Below are 25,172 nucleotides of genomic sequence, written 5' to 3'. Positions count from 1 at the left end.
ACGTATAACCTGCGTTTGTCGATGCGTTCCAGCGGGATCGAGTTACGTCAAGCCATATCAAAGAATGAAGCGGGTGCGCATGTATAATTACGTCAATGTATCAGCACATAACCAACTTTACGCGACAGCAGCTATACTTTGGGAAGCATTAGTCAACATTAGAGCCAACAGTGTAGGCATCGCTATAACTAAAGTTAGAAAACACCAGCCAGTACTAGCCAGCACTAGCAGACAATACATCAATCACTGCTGCTACAACACGAGTAAATGCAGTACATGTGGCAGTCTTTTATGTTATATAATGAACATTCTGATATCGGAAATGAACAAGCGGCTCAAATGGCATCTATTGTATCAATGGCACCTCAATTGATGTCATCCACGTGATGACGTAGATGACATATGACATTCACATTATGTATGCACGTCATGCCATGCATGGCATAGTATGTACCAAGTTAATGAAATACCTTGGTAAATACTATGAAATACCTGCGAAAGCTTCATAGAGTACACATATCATTTACGTCATTGATGTACACATAACAGGCGTATATGCTATTCATTGGCTAACATGTAATTCACTTTTGTCATACACTGAAGTCAACAATGCACATTCTTGTATCAATACAATGAAACGACCTAGACTGCACCATGACGTAGGGGCATGGATTAATGGAGGAACCGGACGCGCTTTTGTCACGCTAAGAGAGGCTTCGCATAAATTCTTCGTTATACGGAACAACTTACGAGCAGTGTTGTACACGTTCCTCAAAACTAGTTCCTCGTTTTCCCCCCAAATTTTGAAAGGAAGTCTCCTTACACGTTCCTCAAATGCAAAAGAAATTCGTTACAGCCACATTTCGACAATTTAAACGTGTCGTTACATTTACGTTACATTTTACTTTTCAATAAATATACACTGTCAGCTATTAATAAGGCAAAATAAAGTGAGCAATTTAAAGCTATCCAGCTACACATATAGTAAAACCTTGTTACTTCGGATTTCACTTCCAGGATCATCTTAATTGCGCCCTATCATGCTGAACGAGAGCTTCATTATAGTAATCAATGGCTGGCAGCGTAGAATACGCCTGAAAAATCCGAGTTTCCGTAATAACGGGGATGTAATTAACAAGCTTTTACTATAATACACGAATTTAACGCCGACAGCAGGTTATACGTAGGTAAAAGGAATCCTAATGAACGCTCCTACAGAAATTTTTCAGATACCACAAGCCTTACGACACGTGCTTTTGTGCTCAACTGTACGCAACATGTGCTTTCATGCACAACTTTCATGCTCGCCTATTTCCAGTTCAACACATGTGACACTTTCCATGCCGGTCTTCAAAGGCCCTGTCAGGATACTGCGCTCCAGTTATTCCAATAGAAATCTCTACCAATGCACCAATGTAATTCAATGTCTTGCATAGAAAATCACATCGAATAATTAGACGTCTTGCGCAGGAAACCATACTCAAAGGAACAATACTTTGCATTTAACGAGTGCCGATTCAATATTTCAGTGTGCACGTCCAGTAAACTCATTTACAACTTCGTAAAATTTCCTGTTCGCAGTCAACGAACGTATTTCAGTATATTCCTTTCTTTGTCTGCCTATCTTTTTCCCTTTCATGCCTTTCTTTCTCTTTATCATTCTCTTTCTTTGTCTTCTCTCTTTCGCCCCACCGTGGTGGTCTATAGTGGCTAAGGTATACTTGGCTGCTCACCCGCGGGTCGCGGGATCGAATCCCGGCTGCGGCGGCCACATTTCCGATGGAGGCGGAAATGGTGTAGGCCCGTGTGCTCAGATTTGGGTGCACGTTAAAGAACCCCAGGTGGTCGAAATTTCCGGAGTCCTCAACTACGGCGTCTCCCATAATCATATGGTGGTTTTGGGACGTAAAACCCCCCCATATCAATCAGATTATTATCTTCTCTCTTTTCCTATCTATGCGTCTATATAGCCGTTCTATCTCTTTCTTTTTCACTTCTCATTATATTTCTCTCTCTCTCTCTCTCTCTCTGTCTCTTTATACTTGTTCCCCTTCCCTTTTACTTTTCTTTCCCACACCCTTGACGTACTATAGTACAGAAGGCTATGCTATGCTTTTCTAGTGTCCGTTACTTGATATATTCGCTCTAGGGATGAACGCGCATTGTTATTTGAATAACAATGGTAGTGCGAAGAAATTGGACTCCACATAGTAGAACGGCGACGCACACACAACGCTAATGTGCGCTGTGTGTGTCTTCGTGTTACTAACTCTTGTCCCGTTCCCTTGCGCTACCATTGTTATTCAAATATGCCACACCAATAAGCCCACATTGCAACTTTAATCGACCTTTTTAGTGATATGTGTGCGTCGTTGGGTCGTGATACGGGCCGAATATATTAGTTCTCTGCATTCAATTGCTTCGAATTGTCGTGCCTATGTTGAATGCCATAAAAAATGATAGCCGAGCGGTTGCAAAGTTCGCCTTCAGCTCGTGGGTAGGCAGCTTCGAATCTCACCTCACCGAACGCGTGTGTTTTCGCCATGAATTTGTCTCCTGCTCTTTATCTATATCTCCCTGAACTCGTTCTGTCGCCCATGAGAGTTATTGCATCCCGAGCCGGACAAATCAGGATTCTGAGAGTGAAAGAAAAGAAGGGCTGAAGAAGATAGCGCGTGCGTGTTCGTGACAATGATGGCCATTTTCTTTCACAATACTCGGCGTACCTAGAGCGTAAGAGCTCTGCTGAAAAAAGATCGACTGTTATTTCCGCACGGGGCCCGTCTCAACGTCTTTCGCTCCCCTGGCAGACGCCTTGAAGTGAAAACTGGGATGCATCATAGCCCCGTGACAGGCGAGCGGTACATTCTTGTACCTCAAGTGGTGGCCCATCCATCCTGTTCTGCATGATGTGCTGAGTGCGTGCGCCTGTTCAATGCTGCAGAACGTTTACGAAAGGAACGCCGTTCCTCCTACCGTTCCATCGGAAACGTAACAAGTTACCGTTAGATTTCCACCGATCCTGAATGAACGGTGGTGTTCTTTCGTTCCTTCCAAAAGATTCCTATAGAACGTCGTTCCTGGGAACGGCATTCCGTACAACACTGCTTGAAATGCTCTTTAAGGAGCACGGAGTTGTTATCTCCTAGGGCTCTTCTACGCGCACCCATTGCACGGTGCACGAAGGTTTTCACATTCTGCCCCATCGGTATCCAACCACTGTGACCGAGAGCCGAACCCAGGACCCCATGCATAAAAGCAAAATGTCATTGCCACTGACCCATACTGCAACAGGTTCCGGGCGCAAGTGAGGGCTTTTTCAGGGGCGAAGCTCCTTAGGGTGTGGGTCTTTCCCTCGTAGTAGTAGTATGTTTTAGTAGTAGGCACTTCTAGTTAGTTTTAAGAATTGCTCCCTAAATGACGTTGTGGGTATACGTTCTTGGAAAAAATATCACTAGATGGCGTTAGTGGTCTTAGTATAGTTGACGATTAAAGAGGATTCACAGCACATCCACGCAGTGAATGATGAAGAGTGGAGTGAAGAGTCCGTCCGTCCGTCTGTCACACAGACAGACAGACGGACGGACAGACGGAAGCTTCGCCCCCCTCATCATCATCCACTCCGTGGGTATGCTGTGAAATTTTTTTTTCTACCTTAAAAAAAAAGCATTGCAAGGTCCCTGTAATTGGTATAACGTACGGTTACTGCTATCAGCCCACACCAGAGCACCTGCCCATGTTATGACCAATAAAACATTGCATATACTGTACACACACCTTGTCAATTACATGCGCGAGTGATTTAACTCACCACTAATTCGCCCCCTCGTCATGATTCGCTTCATGGAGATGCGTGGATTTTTTCTTTCGATCTACAGGAGCAGTAGCGACTACACAAGGGTTGTCAGTCCTGATCTTTATGACTGTGTACGGTATCCCCGTGCTCCCTTCCCGCCAAAAGAGCGAACGCTGTTCTTTCCACAATTCATACAGTTCAAAGCACGCCGTTCGCATATCACCCTGTCTTCACGATCACTGTCGACTGCGCAGACCGAGTTCAACGGCCCACTTGTGGCACAGCCTTCGCTTGTGCCATCTATCAAAGATGTTATACATGCATGTCCAATGACACCGCATGTCACACGCAATGTCTCGTGTTTTTCTTACATATTTTTCTTGCCTAACTACTTCGGGCCACTTAATAAAGGGTGTAGCACCTTACACAATTGCAAACGGTATACCGGGTGAACATAGGAGGGCGGTGCGTAGATATTTCCTCATCGGCGGAAGAACATCATCGAGGAAGGACAAAGACAAAGTCGCATATACTAGAGCTACTCTACCGTAAAACTCCGAAGCTTGAGAAATATAATAGGCTGCCTTTCTTCTCCAACTCATTCCGAAAGCTTGACGCATAATTCTTCATCGCGTCAGCCACTGAATAAAAAAAAATGCACAAAATTCCGAGTGTGCAGCGGCTACCAGGCTTCTCCGAGGAATGACGAAAGAAGGCACAGTGAATGTTGACCTACTACACAAAAATTATCATTATTTATGGCGTAGTGGGTACCCAGCAATTGTGTTTGTAGCAGTTACCCAAGAAGGGTTTAAAAATAGGCTCTGAAAGGCAGCTCTTCCAGCTTTCGCTGTGACTGAGCTGCGCGTTCCGCTAAGGCCAAGCGGTTTTTCTGTGGCAAAAGATAAAGCGAGGCATCAAGCTGAAGTAAATGTTTGCTTTCTGTCTCATACGCCACTCAGACGTTATGAAGGGAATGCTGAGAGCATTGTAGGGACATAATGCACGCAATAAAGAAAAGATGTTTGTTATGTACAGTAAATAAACCAGGAACAAAAAGGTAGTACAAAGCCTCAGGTCAAATGCTGTCATTATCTATCGTCGCAAGATGATTGATTTATTGATATGAGGCGTTTATTGTCCCAAAATCACCAAATGATTATGAGAGACGCTGTTGTGGAGGGCTCCAGAAATTTCGACCACCTAAGGTTCTTAAACGTGCACCCAAATCTGAGCACACGGGTACAGCATTTTCGCCCCCATCAAAAATGCAACAGCCGTAGCCGGGATTCGATCCCGCGACCTGCGGGTCAGCAGCCGAATACCTTAGCCACTAGACCACCGTAGCTGAGATAATGTCACAAGGAACTAGCTAAGAACACCTAAAGTGGTGCCACTAAAAATTAAAATTTACCTTCAAGTTAGCTGCATTAATTACACGCGACTTAGAGATCGCAGAACAAAGCTTCCAATTCAGACCTATGTGATGCGCCGTTGTGGCCACCGGATATCTGTGGGTTCCGAGGCGGCGTAACTTATCGGAGACCAGGAGTAGACTGCCTGGCCCTTTTTCTTTATTCTTTGAAGCTGCCCGAGCACGCACGAGCTCAGCGCTGATCTTTCTTTTATCCTCGCGAAGAGGCGAGACACGTGCCGAGCGTCGTCTGCTATCACTCGTGACAACCTACTTACTGCATTAAAAAACAATTCACATCCCACGCGATGCGAAAACCGATGCATGCGAAGACTTCTTGAGCCAGCAAAGTGAAATTACGCATTATCAAACGCAGGTATAGACGACAAATGGAATTTGCGGCCACCTTGCAGGTGACTGCCAACCTTGCAGGGGCAAATTAATTTGATTGATATGTGGGAATCAACGTCCCAAAACCACCATATGATTATGAGATACGCCGTAGTAGGGGGCTACGGAAATTTCGACCACCTGGGTTTCTTTAACGTGTGCCCAAATCTGAGCACACGGGCCTACAACATTTACGCCTTCATCGGAAATGCAGCCGCCGCAGCCGGGAATCGATCCCGCGACCTGCGGGTCAGCAGCCGAGTACCTTACTAGACTACCGCGGCGGGCCGCAGGGGTAAATTAAAAAAAAAAAGGGAAGGGGGAGGTAATTCAGTCCTAAAAAGTTTTTAATTGCAAGGCACGACACGCTCGGCCTTGCAGAAAGGAGCCATGACGCCGAGATAGGATGAGGACGCGCAACTGATTTCAGCGACGAACGCGTCACGTCGCTTCTATTTTGATCGTAGCCCCGCTGGCAAGGCCCCCTTATCACTTTTACACCAGGCCTTCAGAAACATGTGGCGGTGCTTCTCATCAATGTGACGAGGACGACCACGACGACAGCGGTATATAGGCTGGCTATTAGAGGCTTTTAGCAAGCTACGCAAAACGTTATGGAAATTCCTTTCCGTAGCGCGTACAATGTTCGCGCATGCGCACTCGTCAGCCGGTTCCGTATCACCGCCTTTCCGCAACGTGTTCATAGCTTGCTAAGAAATATGCTCATTTCAGTCTAGTTAGTAAGGCTTGGCGCGATAGGAGCATATGCGCGGATGGAAATATGCGCTTGCTGGACTGTTTCATATTCGGAAAGTGTGTGTGCATGAGTGTCATTGGGGCGTGTTCGGGTTCAAAGCTATATACTCGATATTTTCAAACTTTGAACGTGTATTTCCACACAAACACTTGAAAACACACGTACGAGCACACGTAATAGATGGGCGAAACTCCTTCCCCCCAAACACACACACACACAATTTCTGGCAAGGCACCGGATGTGTGTGGATAATGTTCGTCATAGTCTGCATGCACAGTTGAATCTATTAATGATACCCGTGGTTTTACGTCCCAAAACCATGTGATTATGAGAGACGCCGTAGTGAAGGGCTCCGCAAATTTCGACCATCCGGTGTTTTTAAAGTGCACTCACATCGCACAATACACGGGTCTTTACTGTTTTACCTCCATTTAAATGCGACAACCGCGGCCGAGATCGAACCCGTGACCTTCGAACCCGTGACCGTATAGCCACTGATCCACCTTGGCGGACACACAGTTGAACCTCGATTTAAAGTAGCAACCGGGACCTGCGGATTACTTTGTTAAATCGGGAACTTCACAAAGTTGAGAGAACGACAAATTCCGGTTCGAGAGATCGACTAATTTGCTGCCTGGCAAAAAAAAAAAAAAAAAACGCCAGGTCTGCGCGGAACACGTAGCACAGTCACAGCAGAAGCTAGAAGAGCGGCCTTTCAGAGCCTTTTCTTAAACACTATTCGGGTAACTGCTACAACCACACTGCTGGGTACCCACTACACCATAAATAATTATAATTTTTGTGTACTAGCTAAGCCAGCATTCACTATGCTATCCTTCGTCATTATGAGAAGCGTGGTATTCGCTGATGATTGATTGATATGTGGGGTTTAACGTCCCAAAACCACTATATGATTATGAGAGACGCCGTAGTGGAGGGCTCCGGAAATTTAGACCACCTGGGGTTCTTTAACGTGCACCCAAATCTGAGCACACGGGCCTACAACATTTCCACCTCCATCGGAAAAATGCAGCCGCCGCAGCCGGGATTCGAACCCGCGCCCTACGGGTCAGCAGCCGAGTACCTTAGCCACTAGACCACCGCGGCGGGGCGCGTGGTATTCGCTGAACACTTGTTAGAAATGTTTTGCAATTTTTTTTATGCAGTGCCTGACGATGATGTACTATGCCTGAAGTGGGTTCAAGAACAAGTTTTTTTTTAGTGGGTTGGAGCAGTGGACGACCCACTCATTACGCAATTCGCATTCTGTGACGCCTGGCTGTTTCTATGATGCTCTAAAACGCTCTATTACTCATATTACTTATATTCTTTTACCGACATCAAGCCTGTCTAAAGCCTGTTTAGAAACGTGTTCCAAGCTCAGTGGTAGAGTACTAGGCTGGCACGCAGCGGACCCGTGTTCAGACCACACTGTGTCACTAATGTTTTTTTTATTTATTTAGTGTTTTTCTTTCGATACTGGTTACGGACACCGGCGGCGGCGGAGAACTACGGCGCCTCGCGAGACCCGTGTTGTGATCTCATAACAGCTTTCGCTGCAAAAGCTCGTGATTTGCCTGCGCGCGCTTCGTGACCACAAAGTTCTCGTAGCTGGCCAGAGAGATCGAAGCGTCCTCGGCACCCTCGTGTGCCGTGCAGCCAACCGCTTCAGAATGTCGACGGTGCCCCTCATCTGGCTCACTGTGTCGTTCGTTCCGTGCAGCTTTGATTTGTAGTTTCGTAAGAACCAAAATGGCAACGCCTCCGCTGCGCTGTTTGTACCGTTCCTACGCTGGCAGCACGCTGACATTTTAAACGCCATGAATTTGGAGAAATCTCCCATTCCATACATCTATTTTTTAATGCTTCATTAAATCGGGTTTGGCGGCAAAGTTTGTTTCGTTATTTCGAATTCATAAACGCATTAGGCCTATGGGCAGCTTTGGGGGGGGATTGAATTTGTTCAATAAATCGAGAAATTCGTAAAAACTGGTTTCATAAAGTTTCAAATGTATTATCATATTATCCGCATGTACAAAAAATAGAAGAAAAAGGAAAACGACTGTAGTCTAAGAGCAGTGGGCTGCTACGTCGATCCCTCTATCGGGCATGTATTTTGAAGATCTTTTTGAGCTATTCGGCAAGGCACGTACCGCGCCCAGCCACACGGTGGGCAAAGCTCGCAGAACCACCGTGGCGGGCTCAGGGTTATACCTGCTGTTACGCGGATAGGTAACGCAACCTCCCTGATGATGATTATGTTTGATGTTTTGTGGCGCAAGGGCCATTTCATGACCAAAGAGCGCAAGTTCATTTTACTAGAAATATGAACAATGATTGTGATAAGCGGCTGTATAAGGGCCTTAAAATTCCTCGCACTAAGGCGGGTAAAAAGGCAGAAGTAATAAAATTATGACCATGCCGTGAAAGGTGTGTGGTGTCAATGAATGACAAAAGCTTGTGATAATAAAAACGATGGTGAACATGTATGGCATTCGCACAAGTGCCTCGTTCGTTCACACCCTTGCATCCAAGGGCCGTGAGGCAAGTGCTTTGTTGAGTAGCCACCGCAGCAGAGACCTCTCTGGAGAGGTCGTGCTACGGAATGCCCGGGTATATGGTATGAAAAGTGCGAACCTCTCTCAAAAAAGCTAACAATGATTTATGTGTAAAAAGTGGTTCCCTACCGACGAACATTGCAGGGTGAAGTGGTATCTGCTGTCGGTAGGGTAATGGAAAGTGTTGTCTTCTTAGCCTGTCTAACTCTTGACACTGGATCAGAATGTGAAGTACCGTGAGCGCTTCTCCACATCTTTCACACAAAGGTGGATCGCCACCAGACAAAAGAAATGAATGTGTAGTGTATGTATGTCCTGTTTTTAACCTTGTAAGTATTACTTCTGTGTGGCGTGATTTTGATACTGGTGGCCAATGACCAAGTTGCGGCTTGATGACATGCAATTTATTACCTGTGTGTGTGTCCCATGTGCTCTGCCAATAACCCCTGAGCTTTCGTTTTAGAAAAGCTTTCAACTCAAGTGCAGAAACTGGTTTCGATGTATTGCTATAGGCGTTTTGTTGGCGGATCCAGCTAGCTGGTCCACCAGAACGTTGGCCTGTATTTCGCGGTGTCCTGTCACCCAGCAGACTACAACATGCTGCTTCGATGAGTACACTGTGCATAGGAGTGAAAAAGTGAGACAAGGACCGGGTTTTTGTGCTTTTAGGTGTTTTCAGAGCTTTTACTACCCTTAGGGAATCTGTATATATTATTCCCTTCTGTAGCTTTATTTGTTTAGTATGTTTAACAGCCGCAAGTATCGCATAAGCTTCGCCGGTGAAAATGCTTGTATCAGTGTGCAGAATGCCGGCTTCCGAAAAAGATGGGCCGACGGCTGCGTACGAGACAGAAGTGTTAGACTTTGAAGCATCCGTAAAGAACTCAGGACATGCGTATTTATGTTGCAGTTCTAAGAAGTATGTCATAATATGTGCGATTGGCACGTGCTTCGTAACTTATAAGAAAGACACGTCGCAATATATCGCCTGCCACTGCCACGGTGGCAGGCATACTGCGGGAGCCATTAAACGGTGTTCGAGTGGCACACCGGTTTCCTTCGCTAGGCCTCTCACATGGAGTGAGTAGGGCTGTCTCAGCGAAGGCCGTTTCTCTAGAACAGCAAGGCTTGACATGTCATTAATTGTGGAATGTGATGGATGATTCTCGTCTGCATTTACATTAAGACAATATTTAAAAGACATGTAACATCTTGGTAGGTGGAGCGACCATTCGTTCGATTCCACGTACAGGCTTTCCACGGGGCAAGTGCGAAAAGCACCCGTGGAGAGACGGATGCCTAGATGATGAACAGGGTCAGGCATTTTAAGGGCAGTAGGTGTCGCAGACTGATATGCTATTGCCCCATAGTCTAGGCGGGTATACGTACGAGGCTTTTATACAAATTCAATAAACACTTCTTGTCGCTTGCCCACGTAGTGCGTGACAACACTTTTAGAATTTTCATAGCTTTCATGCACTTGTTTTTTTAAATATTTGATGTGTGGTATGAAGGTTAGCTTGGTGTCCAAGATTATGCCTAAGAATTCGTGTTCAGTATTAACAGAAAGACGTTGCCCATGAAGTTGAATATCAGGTTCGGAATCAAGGCCTCTCTTCCTGGAGAACAAGACACACGTGCTTTTTAGGGGCGAAGCTCCTTATAGCGGCACCCGTTCGTCCCCCGTAGTATGTAACAAGTATAACATTTTGACCTCCAAGGTGGTGCCGGTGAGAGACTTCTGTGCGTTGTTGAACAATAAAAAATAGTGCTCAATACACAAGTCAATGGCTGCTAATGGGGAATGACAGACAGGAGCATTCGGCTCCTGCCATGTACCTAGGAGGTATGTAAAGAGTGCAAATTAATTGTGATCAGTTTGTCGAAAAGCACAGCTCGAATAGCCACTGCCTCAAGGGATGTTTGGAGTTGTAAGTGTGTGCATGCAATCCCTTGATTCACTATAATGGCAACACCTCCGAATGATCTCATGGCATCATCACGGTCCTTTCGAAAAATAACGTATTTACGAAGAAAGTGGGTGTGTTTTGAATTTAGGTGTGTTTGTTGTACACACAGCACTTTTGGTGAGTGTTCTTGTAAAAGTTTTTGGATGTCGTCAAGGTTTCCGAGGCCCCTGACGTTCCGTTGTATAATTTTAGTGTTCATGGAGAATGTAAAGTAGTGTTGTGTGTACGAAAAGCAAGTGGTTGTTTAAGCAGGGAGTTTGAGTTCACGTAACATGGGCGTCGCAAGGCCCTGTTATCTGCTTTTTTTTGTTTTCTTGGTGCTTTCGAAGGAGCCACGCCACTCTTTTGACACCAAGGTAACCAAGGTATCCATTGCCTCCTCGGAGGCACTGGATGCCCGCACGTGCGAGCTGTTAGTTCAAATTTTGGGCCTCGCCTGGTGAGGTGAGGCCTTGAGACCCGAGGACCCTGGAGTCTCCGGTCTCTGTTCAGGAGTAGGCGGTGTAGTCTGGACTACAGCCGCCTTGGGGGCAGGTGCCACAACCACTGGCTCGGTATGCGCGGGCCGAAGGAGTGGCGAGGGCTGGTGCGGCGGTGCACCCCGACGCACCGCATCAGCATATATAGGTTCATAGAATGGTGAGACTATTCACAGTGCTTCCTTAAATGAAATGTTTTCCTTCACCTTCAATGTAATTATCTCTTTTTCTTTCTTCCAGCATGCGCAGGAGCGTGAATATGCGGCATTGTTTCCTTCACAGTTTACACAGTGTGGTTGTTTGCAGTTCTCAGACACGTGGCCTAGGACTCCACATTGTGCACAAGCCTGGCGACCACGACAGCTTTTAGAGCCATGGCCATACCTCTGGCACTGAAAGCAACGACGAGGGTTCGGTATGTACGGCCTCAGAAAGGTCTTCGTGTACCCTGTTTGAATACTTTCTGGCAGAATACTGGAAGCGAACGTGAGTATTAGGTTTTTTTTTGTTAGTATTTCCTTGTTGTCTCTTCTGATGATGATTCTTTGTACATTGGTCACATTCTGACTCTTCCACCCTACCAGAAGTTACTCCTGGTCAGGCCAAGCAAATCAGCGTCAAATACCACTCCATGGGTTGTGTTCATTGATCTGTGTGGTGTTACAGTGATCAAAGTGTCACCAAACGTTGAAAGATTGTGTAGCTTCACAAACTGTTCTTTTTTCTCGAATTTCGAGGAGGAGGTCTCCACTGGCCATTTTGGTAACTTAATACTCGGCCCCAAGAGTTTCTGTAAGACACCTGGCTACTACAAAGCGGGATACAGTTTTGGCTTGATTGCCACTTTTCTCACTATGTATGATATGAAAATGGGGGAAGTTTTCATTTGAACGGTTGAAAAAAAAAAACAAAGTCTTCGGTGCGTATACGCGCTTTAAAGTGGTACGATCACTTAGCAGAGGGAAAGCTCTATGCATGCCTGTTTCATTTTCTTGAGAAGCGGTGGCGGCCACCCACCACGGAGCCCGACGGGGGAACGCTACAAGTTTGCGGATGCTAAACCCTGCAGACGCTAGCCGTACAACGCAACTATGACCCAATGCGCCTAGACGAAGTTAGGTTATTTGCACAGGGTTAACCCTAGCCGCCAGGAAGTTTGGAAGTAAACGGAAGAAAGTAGAAGACAGGACAGATGAAAAGTGGGAGATAAAGACGAAGATGTAGGGAGAGAAAGAGATAGAAAAAAGGCGAGTGCCGCTTTCCCCTGGGTGGGTCAGCCCAGGGGTGCCGTCTACGTGAAGCCGGGGCCAAAGGGGTGTGTTGCCTCTGCCGGGGGGCCTTAAAGGTCCAATCACCCAGCGTCGGCTCAATCCCCAGGATCCCCTTTTCCCCGGACACTGCTCAGCCAAGCACGGCTAGGCGTGGAAGGAGATCGAACCCCCCCCCCGTTAGCTCGGATCCGTGGTGTCGCTACACACCAAACGCCTGCTTGCGCAGACGCCCTTGCGGGGAACGCAACCTTCCTCCCTTTTCCCGAAATAGTTACATTTCGTGCGAATGCATGTGCGCGCACACGCGGGAACATACATGAAATGAAATCGGACACCCCCTTCCACCGAAATAAATTTCTGGCTGCGCCCCCGGGCAGTAAAGTCATTGTGTGAAAGCATACATTCGTACCTTGTTGCAGCCGTTTGTACGGGCGCAGACTCGAGAACACTGAATTGTAATAGGTCGTCAGTATCTATCGCGGTCATTTTGCTTGACTAATATCATAATTCCTATATTTTCCAGGAACCACCATTAAGCATGCGGTCTCGACAGCAGCTCCGAAACGCAAGATGTTTTGATTAAAAAGCTGGATCACTGTGTTTATCCGATTGATTGATTTGTGGGGTTTAACGTCCCAAAACCACCATTTGATTATGAGAGGCGCCGTAGTGGAGGGCTCCGGAAATTTTGACCACCTGGGGTTCTTTAACCTGCACCCAAATCTGAGTACACGGTCCTACAACATTTCCGCCTCCATCGGAAATGCAGCCGCCGCAGCCGGGAATCGAACCCGCGACCTGCGGGTCAGCAGCCGAGTACCTTAGCCACTAGACCACCGCGGCGGGGCACTGTGTTTATCCGCATCTTTAAAGTAAGCGGCTCTACCGTTCCGTGGGTTCAATGTCTCAGCGCAAGGACGGATTACAAGCGCCAAAACAAGGGCCCGGAGGGCACCAGCTGCTCGGCTTCGCCGCAAATTTATCCAGGCAGTACGTACTCTAATCCGGAGCGTGACGGCGACGCAGATCTATCGATGCAGCAGTGATACCGCTATCAGACGCGAAAGTGGGGAGCGAGAAAGGCCCGCACACGGCGTAACTGACTGGGAGGGGAAGTGACGCCAGTGAAAACGAAAGCAACGAGTGCTACACAATATTCGCAAGGTCGGCGCCCCCCACCCCACTTCTTTTTTTCTTTAACTGAAGCCGTGGTCTAGTTTAACGCCAAACACAAAACACAAGCAATGGAGGGGGACGCTGCAACGAAGAAAGAAAACAGGAGGCACGCACGACGTGGTACGCGAAGGCAGCACAGTCCGCAAGCAGAGCCGTTGAAGATCGGGCTTGCGATATAGGCAGGGCCGAGAAGGGGGGCTTTGAATGGGCGGTACTTATTTTCTACCGTTTCGCTCGCCCTCCTGCGCTTAGCAGGGCGGGCAAAAGAGGGGCCTCGTCGACAGCGCCCCGTATTTGGGAACGGGCGGGACGCACCCGCGCAAATGACGGACAGCGTGGTTCGTTGGGAACTCTTGCATGCCGCGCATCCCGTTCGTCGTCACAGCCAGCCTGGCACTCGGCTCCGCTTGAGTGCCACCAGGCCGGCAAAGCGAAACAGGAAATGAAAACAGCGAAAGTGCGAGGTGATTCCTTCCGCGACATGCTTCAAGGCACGCGCAGTGCAGGATGCGCCTCGAAATGAGGTAAACGCTTACTCAATGATGTCCGCCTCGAACAGACGAATGTCGCCGGCATTCGTCACAAATGTCGCGCACATGTACACGCGTACATTGGCGGCTTCAACGGCGCACCCCGATAGCAAAAAGGAAGGGCTAGACCACAGCCTGCTGTTGATGGGAAAGAAGTCAAATTGCGGAACGAACGCTGGCACGTTCAAGCGCTGGCAAGCGTTCGTTTCCGCCCGTGATTCTGCAGGACGCGGAAGTTGGCGCAGCGAATGGTGCTCGCCCGAATCTTTCGCAGACACAGGTACCGCTATAGGCCATGCTCGACGGCCCGATCCCTTCGAATTTCTACGCCAATGAATATCAGACACCATGCTCGTCGGGAATCAACTGTACAAAGAGATCAAAGCAAATGCGTTTTTTGTTGTTTCCTTTTGCACCTTTCCTCTTTTGCAAAGTATTATGATATTTGGGACATACATCCCAGTTAGTCTTCCGTACACTGCATTAGGTGTAACAAGATGCAGAACCAGCCTTTCATTAACTGAAATTATTTATGTGAGTACATACCACAGTATCTTTCTTCTAGGGCGCCCCAGCTATGTTTAGCGAGAGTTTCAAAATATGTCGATACATTCAATGACGACGCAACCAAATGCATGTTGCTGACCGTTGCCTGGACTCATCATACTGTTTTGTGTTTTAATTGATTGCTTAATTGTGCCACATTAATTAACTTTTGAAGCAACCACGCTGGGCGAAAAATGCCAACGGGAAAGTTTCACATCGGTTCGATAATTATTAGGATTTAACGTCCCAAAGGCACAATATGATCATGTGAGACGCCGTGTGCTCCGGTAATTTCGACCACCTGGCATTCTTTAACGTGCGCCTAAACCTAAGCCACGGTATAAGAACTAATTCTTACACCATGACCTAAGCACACGGGCCTCAAGCAATCTCGCCTCCAGCGAAAATGCGGCCGCCGAGGCCGGGACTCGATCCCGCGACCAGTGGGTCAGCGGCCCAGTGCCTTCGTCACTATACCATCCTGGCTGGTTTTCACATCGGATCTGTTTGCAAAATGTCCGGTTAGACAGTTGCCAACTTCCTATCGATTAAGTATCGCTGTTTTTCTGCTCACTACAGATGTCCGCGACACACACACACACACACACACACACACACACACACACACACACACACGCACGCACGCACGCACGCACGCACGCACGCACGCAGTATTACTAAAACACGTGACAACCAGTTGTATGACGTGCATTATTCGTTTCTGAAAAGTCCCCCCTCGAATCTCGCACTCACGAGCTATGCAGTGAAGGCGAGGCAAAGGCAAGTTTCTTACTATAGCTTGTGGTGTTCAAAGATAATTTTTTTTTTCTCTTTTGATAGTTTCTGCATGTCTTACTAACAAAACATACAATATATATATATATATATATATATATATATATATATATATATATATATATATATATATATATATATATATATATATATATATATTACTTTGACTGCTATTTTTAGAAAATTTGGCCGCAATACGAGCTGAAATTGCTACATAATCCAACTTTGTCACAATATTCTGGCAATGTTCGTGCTTCATTTACTCCCAAGGTATTTTAATAATTTCATATAAAAACTTATAAAAGAGAAGATGTAAATGCAGTACTCGAGAAGAATTTTGTGCTTTTTATAAAAAAAAAGTCCAACCGCGCAGCATATAGCGATTTTTCGCCAAGGCGAAAAATGAAGTTGAAACAAACATGAGTAAACTAGCATAGTCATGAAAAAGTAGCGCCTTGAATACAATGAAGAGATTGTTTCATATTAATAACTAAACCCAGTAATTTTATATAAATTATTTGGCGTGACACAGTTTCACTTGGGTGGCCAAAGTTTGAAGCGCCTTCTAGGCGACACAATATTTTTTTAGCGAAATATAACACCTAAATAGCTATTACCTGCGCGATTTTTTTTTTCGGCATGTGATTGGAGATAGTCGAAAATCGACAGGGAACAGTTGATATGGAATGACTCATATATACCACGTGAAATGCACGCTGGCGCGCCCTGCGCTGTCCAGGAAGCATCACGCAAACGTGCATGTTCCGTTTATTTTTTTTTTCTCTCATTCGCGGGCATTTGTAATAAGCAGAAAAACACTAACACTTAATATATAGAAAGTTTGAAACTTTCTGGTCAGACTGTTTGCAAACCCATCTACAACTTCCTCATTGGTATTCTTGCCAGCTTCGTTGCTTCAGAAGTTGATTAATTAAAGTGGCCAAATTACCGAGAACACAAAAATAGTCTGCCTTACTCGAGAGAATAGTCAGCAACGTGCATCTGATTGCGTTTGTCACTGAGTGCATTGGTATATTTTTAAACTCTGGCTAAATGTAGCTGAAGCACCTTGTATATATGCTTACTGAATGGCCTATACATGAGACGAAGAAATAGTAATCGAATATACTTCTATGCATGCCCAAAACAGACAAACACAAATGTCCTCATACTACAAGGAAGAAATGTGCAAATAGAAAAACATATATTTACAACTCTGACGAATGATACACATTTCACATTGATTCGTGCTTTTACCATGGTAATAGTCTGCTTTATATACCTGAACAATGTTCTTAAGCCTTTGAAATCTTTTGTACATATTAGATATTCAGCTTGTCCTCATTTCCCCATTGCTCTGGCTTAACACTGCAACTCAAAATTTCATGCATGTATTTACACATGTAAATACATCCATGCAATTGATGTACGTGATCAAATTACTCAGTGATTTCGATGAAGTACACATTTATACAAGATGCACCAGCATTATTGCCAGGACCATAGAGGGTTGACACTTGGGGCTCAGTAAACACAAACGGCCCTCTCAACAGCACTTTACTTTGTAAGCTGTGATGTTTTCTTGGAATCAATAGTCAACACACTCTGGCACTGTCACAATTGTTGCGAATGCCATTCAGCCTTATTACCTCAATAATAGACACCTTAGCAGCACTCGGCTACATTCAGAATTTCATAAATGATCATTATATCTGTTAGTCTGATCAGAACAAAAAATGCATGCTCGAATGCGTTAAATAGATTCTCAGATATTTTATATGCATGAAAAATAGTGCTAGGAAGAAAATTATTAGAACTTTATATTATTACATAAAACTTCTTAACACGAAAGTATTTTATGCCGGGGTTCACCACGGCTACAATGACGTATTTCCGTCACGGATATGACGCTGTAAAGCATATAATAACACATAGCAAAAAAAAATTCCAGAAGAAAAAAAATTGGCCCAGTATCTGCATGTTAATCTGCAAATGTCGTCGAAAGACGATTGTCTTGCGTCTGGAGAGATTGAACAAAACGTTTATTTGATGTTCTGCGCAAGAAACTCGGTGAATGGTATTCCGGAGGCGCTGCGTTAGAGTGCCTCGAGCACGTAGCGGAGGCGAACGAGCGCACCAAGTCACGTCACACACGAGACACGAGCGCTATCTGACAGTTATCTTGGAAAACAAAACACGCGGCTCTGAGACGGGCGCGCACGTTTTCAGAGGTGATAAGGTGCAGAACGCAAGGCGACGGGTACACGTGCCACCACCGTGTCGTCTTAGCATAGCTTTGGAAACGCTTCCCTTTTCGTGCAAGCGTTGCATGGTCAGCGCCGCGTGATAAACGCTACGGTCCTTAGAATAACTTATGTATGCTTTTTCTAGTAAAAGACGCACATAGAAAATATATGTGTGTTGTTATGGTGCCTCAGATATGCGCGATAATTGCTTTTTAATTGACAATCGCACAAGTATGAACGCTGAATCTTGAGCAACATTGGTGGGCGCTGTGGATGGGGTTGGCCGTTTGGGGCATCCGCTGGTGCCGTTTAAAGTGCCCGCGGTACCGTTAAGGGTGGATAAACAGACAAATGAACAGACAGACAGACATACCAAAACTTTTGCGTCGAAGGTTCCCAAGAAATACTATCGTCTTTAAAAGTCCAGCAACATATGGATTCACAGCGCGCAGCGCTAACCATTATGCCACGGAGGATATCTTGTCGAGGATGCTAAGGGCAAGCCATTTGTATACACCATACACCGTTTGGCGATCCTCAGAGCACTGAAACTTTAGCGCGTTTTTCTTATCAGTAGCGAGATGGCGCGACGGCGCGCTCTGAAGGTCGTCGCCTCCACCAAGCGTGGTTCCTCCTGCGCACACGCTTATATCAGATTTGTAACTTGGGAGAGGACGAAGGTCACTTCTCTCGCTTCCACGGCCGCGTTTATGAAAGGTGTGCGCTGCTGACACACGACGAAAAATTGTGACGGTAGTTCGCGCTTGTCCTGTGCGCACCTGTGCGCTCGTATCGTGCGTCTTTCTGTCTGTTTGAACAGCGCACTTCAAGTGTCGAACTCTGACAGTTGTTAGTTCACGCTCGTCCTATATATATGCTAATTTGTTGCGTGCTTTCTGCTTGAGGTGCGGGCTTAAAATTTTGGGCTGCTTACCGTGATTCCCGTGACTTTGCAGTTTGTTGCTGTTGCTAAAGCAATGGACTATGAACGCTCAACAGCCTTTGTGAAGACAAGTTTCACTTTCGCATTATCCTGATTTCTAAATAAGGGAATCATCCATGTTGTTTTGTTGCATAATCAAGCCTCCACTGAAATACAATCTCCAAACTAAACCCGTAATTGCCATACCGTATAAAGACAGTCGTACTTCTGAGATACTGGGCACATTGGGGGCTAGAGATAACAGTGCACTTACAACACATGTACTATGAGCAACATTCGGTGACAATTTGCAAAACAAATGCCAGTAAAAGCAGGAGCCACAGCAGACCTGAGAGGCGTCTGGGCTGGCCTCAAGGCGACTCCGTTGACTGGGTGCCCACAGGCTCTGTTTGTGCACTTCTGTTACATAATGGCGTGATGCTGTGATGGATTCATACAGCACAGAGAAGGCAGCCACTCCCAGACACATGCCGAGCATGCCTGCACAAAGAACAATCATTCGGAAACAAGCAACCGCAGGTCAGACAATGAGAGGTAAGGTAAGCACAAATCATGCATTCCTCAAGCGCTTTGTAAACAAGTGAGATTGAAGTGCAGAACACAAAAAAAAGCTGGTCTTACACAAGACCACAAAATTTCAAAATGCGGAGTGCCCACTGAAACTGTCACCAAAATTTCTGACAAAGCCAAAAAGCACGAAGTAATCAATTTAAAAATGAACACAAATTCCGTTATTTCATTTGCCTAAACCATGACATGCTTATGAAGGATTTGAAGCAGGTCTTCTGGATTAATTTTCACCTCCTGCATCTATTTGTTGAACACCTAAATCTAAGTGCACTATTATTTTCACATTTCCACCTCTACTAAAATTAGGTTACTTAATCTGGAATTCAGTGATCCCATTGGTAGTGCTATAGTGCATAAGTCAAAGCAAGGTTATCGATACGACGTTATTCGTTTCACATCGTGAACAATTTTGATGCAAATGAAAGAATTTAAAGTGCAAAATACAGTTCATGTCCATCATGCTTCACATAAAACATGTTGTTAGCAAACATAATTATCAGTGACAGAAAATGTAACAACCCTGTTTGAAAGCAATATATGCATTACCAAACATTATAAAAAGCAGTATGACATCACCTCCAAGAGAGGATGCTGAGAGGCCTCGAAATAGCAGGTTCTCCACATGTGAGCTGAATTCAAAGTATGACTGATGGCCCATGACTTCCATCTGCAGAGAGAGTTTAGATGTCCGCACAATAATTACCTATATAAGAATCATGGCAAATTACAAACTAACCAGCAAATTATAAGGAAATCAACTTCAGAAAAAGCCCAGTACCCAGCAACACAGCAAGTTATTCGAAGCCCATTGCAAGAGCATAGTTGGCTTCGCATAACAGAACATGTCTTTGATCGAGCCATTGAATGATTTGTACCACTGGAGCATTAAACCTGTAAGGGTAGATGTTCGCCATGACAGTACTCCAGAATATAGGGGTACAGTGATACCAAAGTGAAGTAGTGCTGTATGTCTTCATTTAGTAGTGCACCTTTCTACATTTTCTATTCCCTTAGACTAATGCTTCTCACTCAGACTTGATAAGTGGACAAGCCGTGAAAACATGCGATTAAAACTGAAGCAATTAAGAAAAAGTGTGCAGGCAGCAACAGTCGAAACAATAATCTAAATGGCAACAGCAAATTATGAACAGTAGCAGCTTCAAAACTTTGTTGAGCTCAGAATCCATGAAAGAAAAAAATCATGACCAGGGCACACAAGTTAAGGACAGAGATATTCACCATAACAGGCTTAAGACAAAGGCAAGCCATATCTCGATTGCCATCCTACATGCATGACCTCAGAGGAAATCCTTTTTTTTTTTGTTCTTGGGGCTCCTGTTCTCTCATATACGTTTTTAATCCACGGTTATTTGGAAGCTTCGTTGCCGCGTAAAGAAACTACAACTTCACACAAGCGGACCTGAGACAACACACACTTGTCATCAGGTCCGTAGCCAGAGGGGGGCAGGCTAGCACCCCCTCTTGAAATTCGGTGAAGCAGGGTGTTTTGCTGATAATAAATGATGAAAATAAGTGGTTTTCAAGGCCTCCAATAAGTGGTCCTTTACTTAAAAAAAAAAACTCCTGGCTACGCACTTGCTTGTCATACATTGGGATTAGCGGCAAGCATCGGCACTATAGCGAGCTGTCAACGTATGGCTCTTCTAAACGCTCGCCGCAACACGCTAATCAGTCTGCCAGCAGGTCCTTCAACGTCTCCGACCTGCATGAAATCCGGTCAAGGACCAGGGAAGCCGGTCGACGAACCCGGACCACGAAAACGCTTCCGCGATGGGACCACTTTCTCCTGCACTACCGGCTTCCGGGTCCAGGAAAGTCAGCGCCTGATGGCCAATGCCGTTTTCCCCGTACAAAAGGACAGCGTCCGCTGACTTTCGTCTCCCTCGTCAACCGACTTACAAGATTCATGTATGATGAAGTAGAGGCGAATACGACCGCTTTGTCAGATAATTACGAGCAGGGTAAGGTAAGAACATAGGAAGCCATGGTGTTAATAGCGGAAAAGCAGTTGTCACAGACCATGCCGCATTGTGCTCTAGAATACCAAGGTCGACAAGGCGATCGGACGAAAAAAATAAATAAAACCGGCAGAATTGTGCAACGTCTTGCATTTCAGCGCTAATGAAATATTTCAGCTTAGGACAGGCATTTCTGCAACTACGCAGTTGAACAAGCTTGACTTCTTTTCTTTTGGGGCGCGAGCTCGTGTCACTCGCTAAAATCAGCAACACAATCAATGAATACTATAATGCAGTAATTAATTTGCATAGCCTAATACAACGAATCACGGCTCCAAAGATCAGACGAGTGTCGTTCTGAGGCACCGTCTTATTCGACATGCATTGTAATGACTTATTAAAAATCATTTCAGAAAAGTAGACGTGTGAAATGAAAGCGAATACAGACGTTCGAGGCCGTTAGTCTGAAGGGAAATCCAGCAGCACAATGCGCCATAAAAGTTGGGCAGCTGACAAACAAACGGAGCGACATCCAGCAAGGACGTCGCGTGTTTTTCGGGGAGCGCGCTTGTCAACAGTCGCGGCGCAACGCACTGCCCAAACAACCGCATTGCAACCTTGGAGACCAAGGGGTTTACGCCCGCTGGCATCGAAGAAAGAAGTTGCAGAGCACAACTCGCAAGCGCCCAACCTGTGAGTTCCTAGATGTCACTATGATGCAGAACCTAATCAAATTACCTGATCGCACGTGTGTGGTTAAAGCAGAGTGTAGCACATGCCAAGACAGTGCGACAAGTAAGGGTGAGCAACGACATCGGAAACACTGTTAAAGCTGGCAACACCGAATACAACTGCCAGAAAAACGAAGCGGGCCTCACCTTCAGCTGACAGTGGTCGACGCTCGCCGTCAGTGAGCTCAACTGCTGGCGCGGTGTGTGCGACGGAGCTAAACTTGGCATACGCTAGTAGAAAAGCAAAAGTGAAGAGAAAGCCGGTTGCAATCCAGTTTTCACTTTCTCGAAGCTGCCCGTACAGCGCGGTGCGCCCGCGCGTAAGCCGTCCGGATCGGGCGTCCTTCGCTGCGCCGGCGCCGTTACCAGGGTTGCCACAGTTGCCATGCCACAGACGACGCTAACAATGCGCTAGCGCTTGTAGCGCCATCTCTCCGCATTTAAAATAACTGCAGGCTTTTTCCGTTTTCACACCGCGGCTTATTCAAACGCCCTCGTTGGGTAAAACGGAAGCATACGTCGAAAACCAATAAATGCGCCTTTTAAAGTAAAGAAAGTCAACTAAGCGCCGAGATGAAACCAGGAAGTAGACCTACGATTGCGTTACTTCATATATCTATCACAACTATCTTTGCAATTTCTCATTTCCTTCGACGCAGGCCAGCCGCAAGAGATAACGCTCGCATGCTTTTGGCATCATCGGATGTGCTTACCAACCAGTGAACTTTTTGTAAAGGCATAAGGACTACGCATTTGATAATTGTAAAAAAAAAAGGTGGGGACGACGGAGGAGCTATAACGCAATACACAGATTGCTGTATACCTTTACACTAGTTATTACATATGATATTCCTACCTTTAGACCGGGTTTCTCAAAGTGGTTTCCGTTGGCCCCTTCAGGGTTTTGCGAGCACTAAAAATTTCTCTCTGGTTACTCACTCGCCAAGTGACTTAGATGGTGAAACCAACGTATCATGAATCTAAGAAATATACATTTTAATGCGCCAAGTCATTTAGATGGTGAAACTAACATGTGGTGAATCTAAGAGTTATAAATTTTAATGAAGAGCAGGAGATGTTTACCTATCTTTTCACCTGACATGCTATTCGATGTGATCATTATGATATATACACTGATAGACAGATAGCACATAAACCCACACACGCGTAGACCGAACTATTTGTTTCTTTCAGGCTCGTGGTCCATAAGAAAGTCAATGGCATTTTTCGTGGTGCGTAACGCACTGATACTGATTTTCCATGGGCCTAGAATGTGTCGCAGTTTGAAGTTAGAGTCCCATTAGAGATTTAAGGTCGCCTTCAGAGATTGTCTCTCTTGTGCGTATATTCTGTATTCACTGAGGATATGAACTTCTGGGACGCAACATTGAACGCACAATGATGAGTCCGACATTCCAGTCTTGTCTCTAAAGTTGCTGTATTCAATCTGGTGCGGTGCATGCACGTTTCCTCTGCCCTGGTCTATCGATGTCACACGACGGATCGATCTTGTAAAGGGGCCCATCCACTAGCAGGGTTGCAGACTTGAAAAGAAGCCATAACTCAAGCTAAAGTATCCATGTAGCCATACCACTAAATATCAGCGCCAAATTTGTATAGCCAACTAAAGAAAAGGGTCCTTGGTGATTACGATATGACCTATTGCGAATTATGTCTAGGTGTTTAGATTTTCCGAAAAGTAGAGAAAACAATTTGAGAGAGAGAGAGAGAGAGAGAGAGAGAGAGATGTATTTGCCCAACGCTATTTTCGACAAATGCCTCTCTAGGGAACACAATTCTGCCATTCTTTTGTTGCAAGGAATTAAGGTTTGCGGTCTGAGAAATGAATGGAGATATGTTCGACTTGCTATACGAGTGCTTGGTTCTCAAAAACGAGATCTATGCAAGTCCTTCGCGAGGTTGTCACATCAATGGACTAGTTACAATGGAGATGACCGGGCTGCTCTCGCGCATAAGTGGTAGGAAAGTCTTGCATGTTTTTATGTGTTTACTAAAGTCACTTACAACTATCGTTGGTGTGGGTCGATGCGCAAGCGAAGCGCAATAAGTGCACGACGTCTTCGGGCTGCAACTGTACAGAAGGATATTGTGCACAGGTGCAATATCCTCCTCTTTCACTAACAGCAAAGTCCTTCAAATACGGGACTATGCTAATAGTATTATGTACAACTGCACCCTGCACCACGTCACTTTTTAATGATTTTTAGATGAGGGAGAGGGAGGCAGGACCCTGTGTACTCGACTCATCCCCTGACTTTTGTCCTTCTCCTGGTTCTTTCTCATTTGCCAAGGGCCGCATATAGTTGAAGCGATCTTTTAGACAGTTCGATAGCTTCACTTTCACGGCTAAGCTTGTCACCTCATTTCCCCACTTCTCATTACGAAGCTTTTGTCATTGATGTGCACCCATTTTTCAGGAGGCTCTACAGCGCTTATTAAAGTTAAGTTCAACTGCACGTACATCGTTCCCAAATATTTGCTAAAGCAAGCGTGCCTTGCTGCCTCGCGGTGACATATCTGTCAAAAACCAATTAAAGTCACGTCGCGCTAGCGTCATCCAAAATACTTCAGGTAAAAACAGGCACAGAAATACGTGCCATGAATACGGTATAAAAAGTTTACCTCTCACAAATTAGCGTTGTGGAATGTGAGAGAAGTTGTTTGACCCGATACTATGGAACCACATAACACGCTATTTTTCGTCATCTTTCTCCGGTGGAGTTAGAAAAAAAAACTTTGGCTTTGTATGTATGCGCTGTAGCCCCACATGCAGCAACCAAGCACTAAAGCGAAGATGTTTAAACACTGTGAAAATATTCAAGTGCATAAGCTTGATAACGAACGTGTCATTAGTTCTCTGCAACGTCTATACACTCCGACCCACACTTGAAAGCCCTATGGCGGCTGTAATCCACGTGTTCTGAGCAAGTTAACTACAAATGTTGCACGTGACGTCAGTTCCTGTCTTCGTCTTTTACATCCGCCATCACCGAGCACATA

At 45.6% G+C, this 25,172-nt stretch overlaps 1 protein-coding gene across 1 annotated transcript in view; it reads right to left on the bottom strand.

Moving 5' to 3' along the window:
* LOC119187732 (protein SLC31A2) overlaps positions 1 to 22,519 on the bottom strand; it is a 70,248-nt gene extending 47,729 nt beyond the window's left edge. Inside the window, exons 1-3 of the mRNA XM_037435808.2 lie at positions 22,299 to 22,519; positions 20,018 to 20,108; positions 19,200 to 19,351 (exon numbers count right to left, since the gene is read on the bottom strand). Of these exons, the coding sequence (XP_037291705.2) occupies positions 19,200 to 19,351; positions 20,018 to 20,108; positions 22,299 to 22,379 (324 nt within the window). The 5' untranslated portion in view covers positions 22,380 to 22,519. The remainder of the gene's footprint in view (positions 1 to 19,199; positions 19,352 to 20,017; positions 20,109 to 22,298) is intronic.
* Between the last annotated feature and the right edge of the window lie 2,653 nt (positions 22,520 to 25,172).

The sequence above is a fragment of the Rhipicephalus microplus genome, chromosome X (assembly GCF_043290135.1).
Source record: "Rhipicephalus microplus isolate Deutch F79 chromosome X, USDA_Rmic, whole genome shotgun sequence".
NCBI lineage: Eukaryota > Metazoa > Arthropoda > Arachnida > Ixodida > Ixodidae > Rhipicephalus > Rhipicephalus microplus.
The sequence above is the reverse complement of the archived record's forward strand: the minus strand, read 5'-3'. Positions and strand labels throughout refer to the sequence as shown.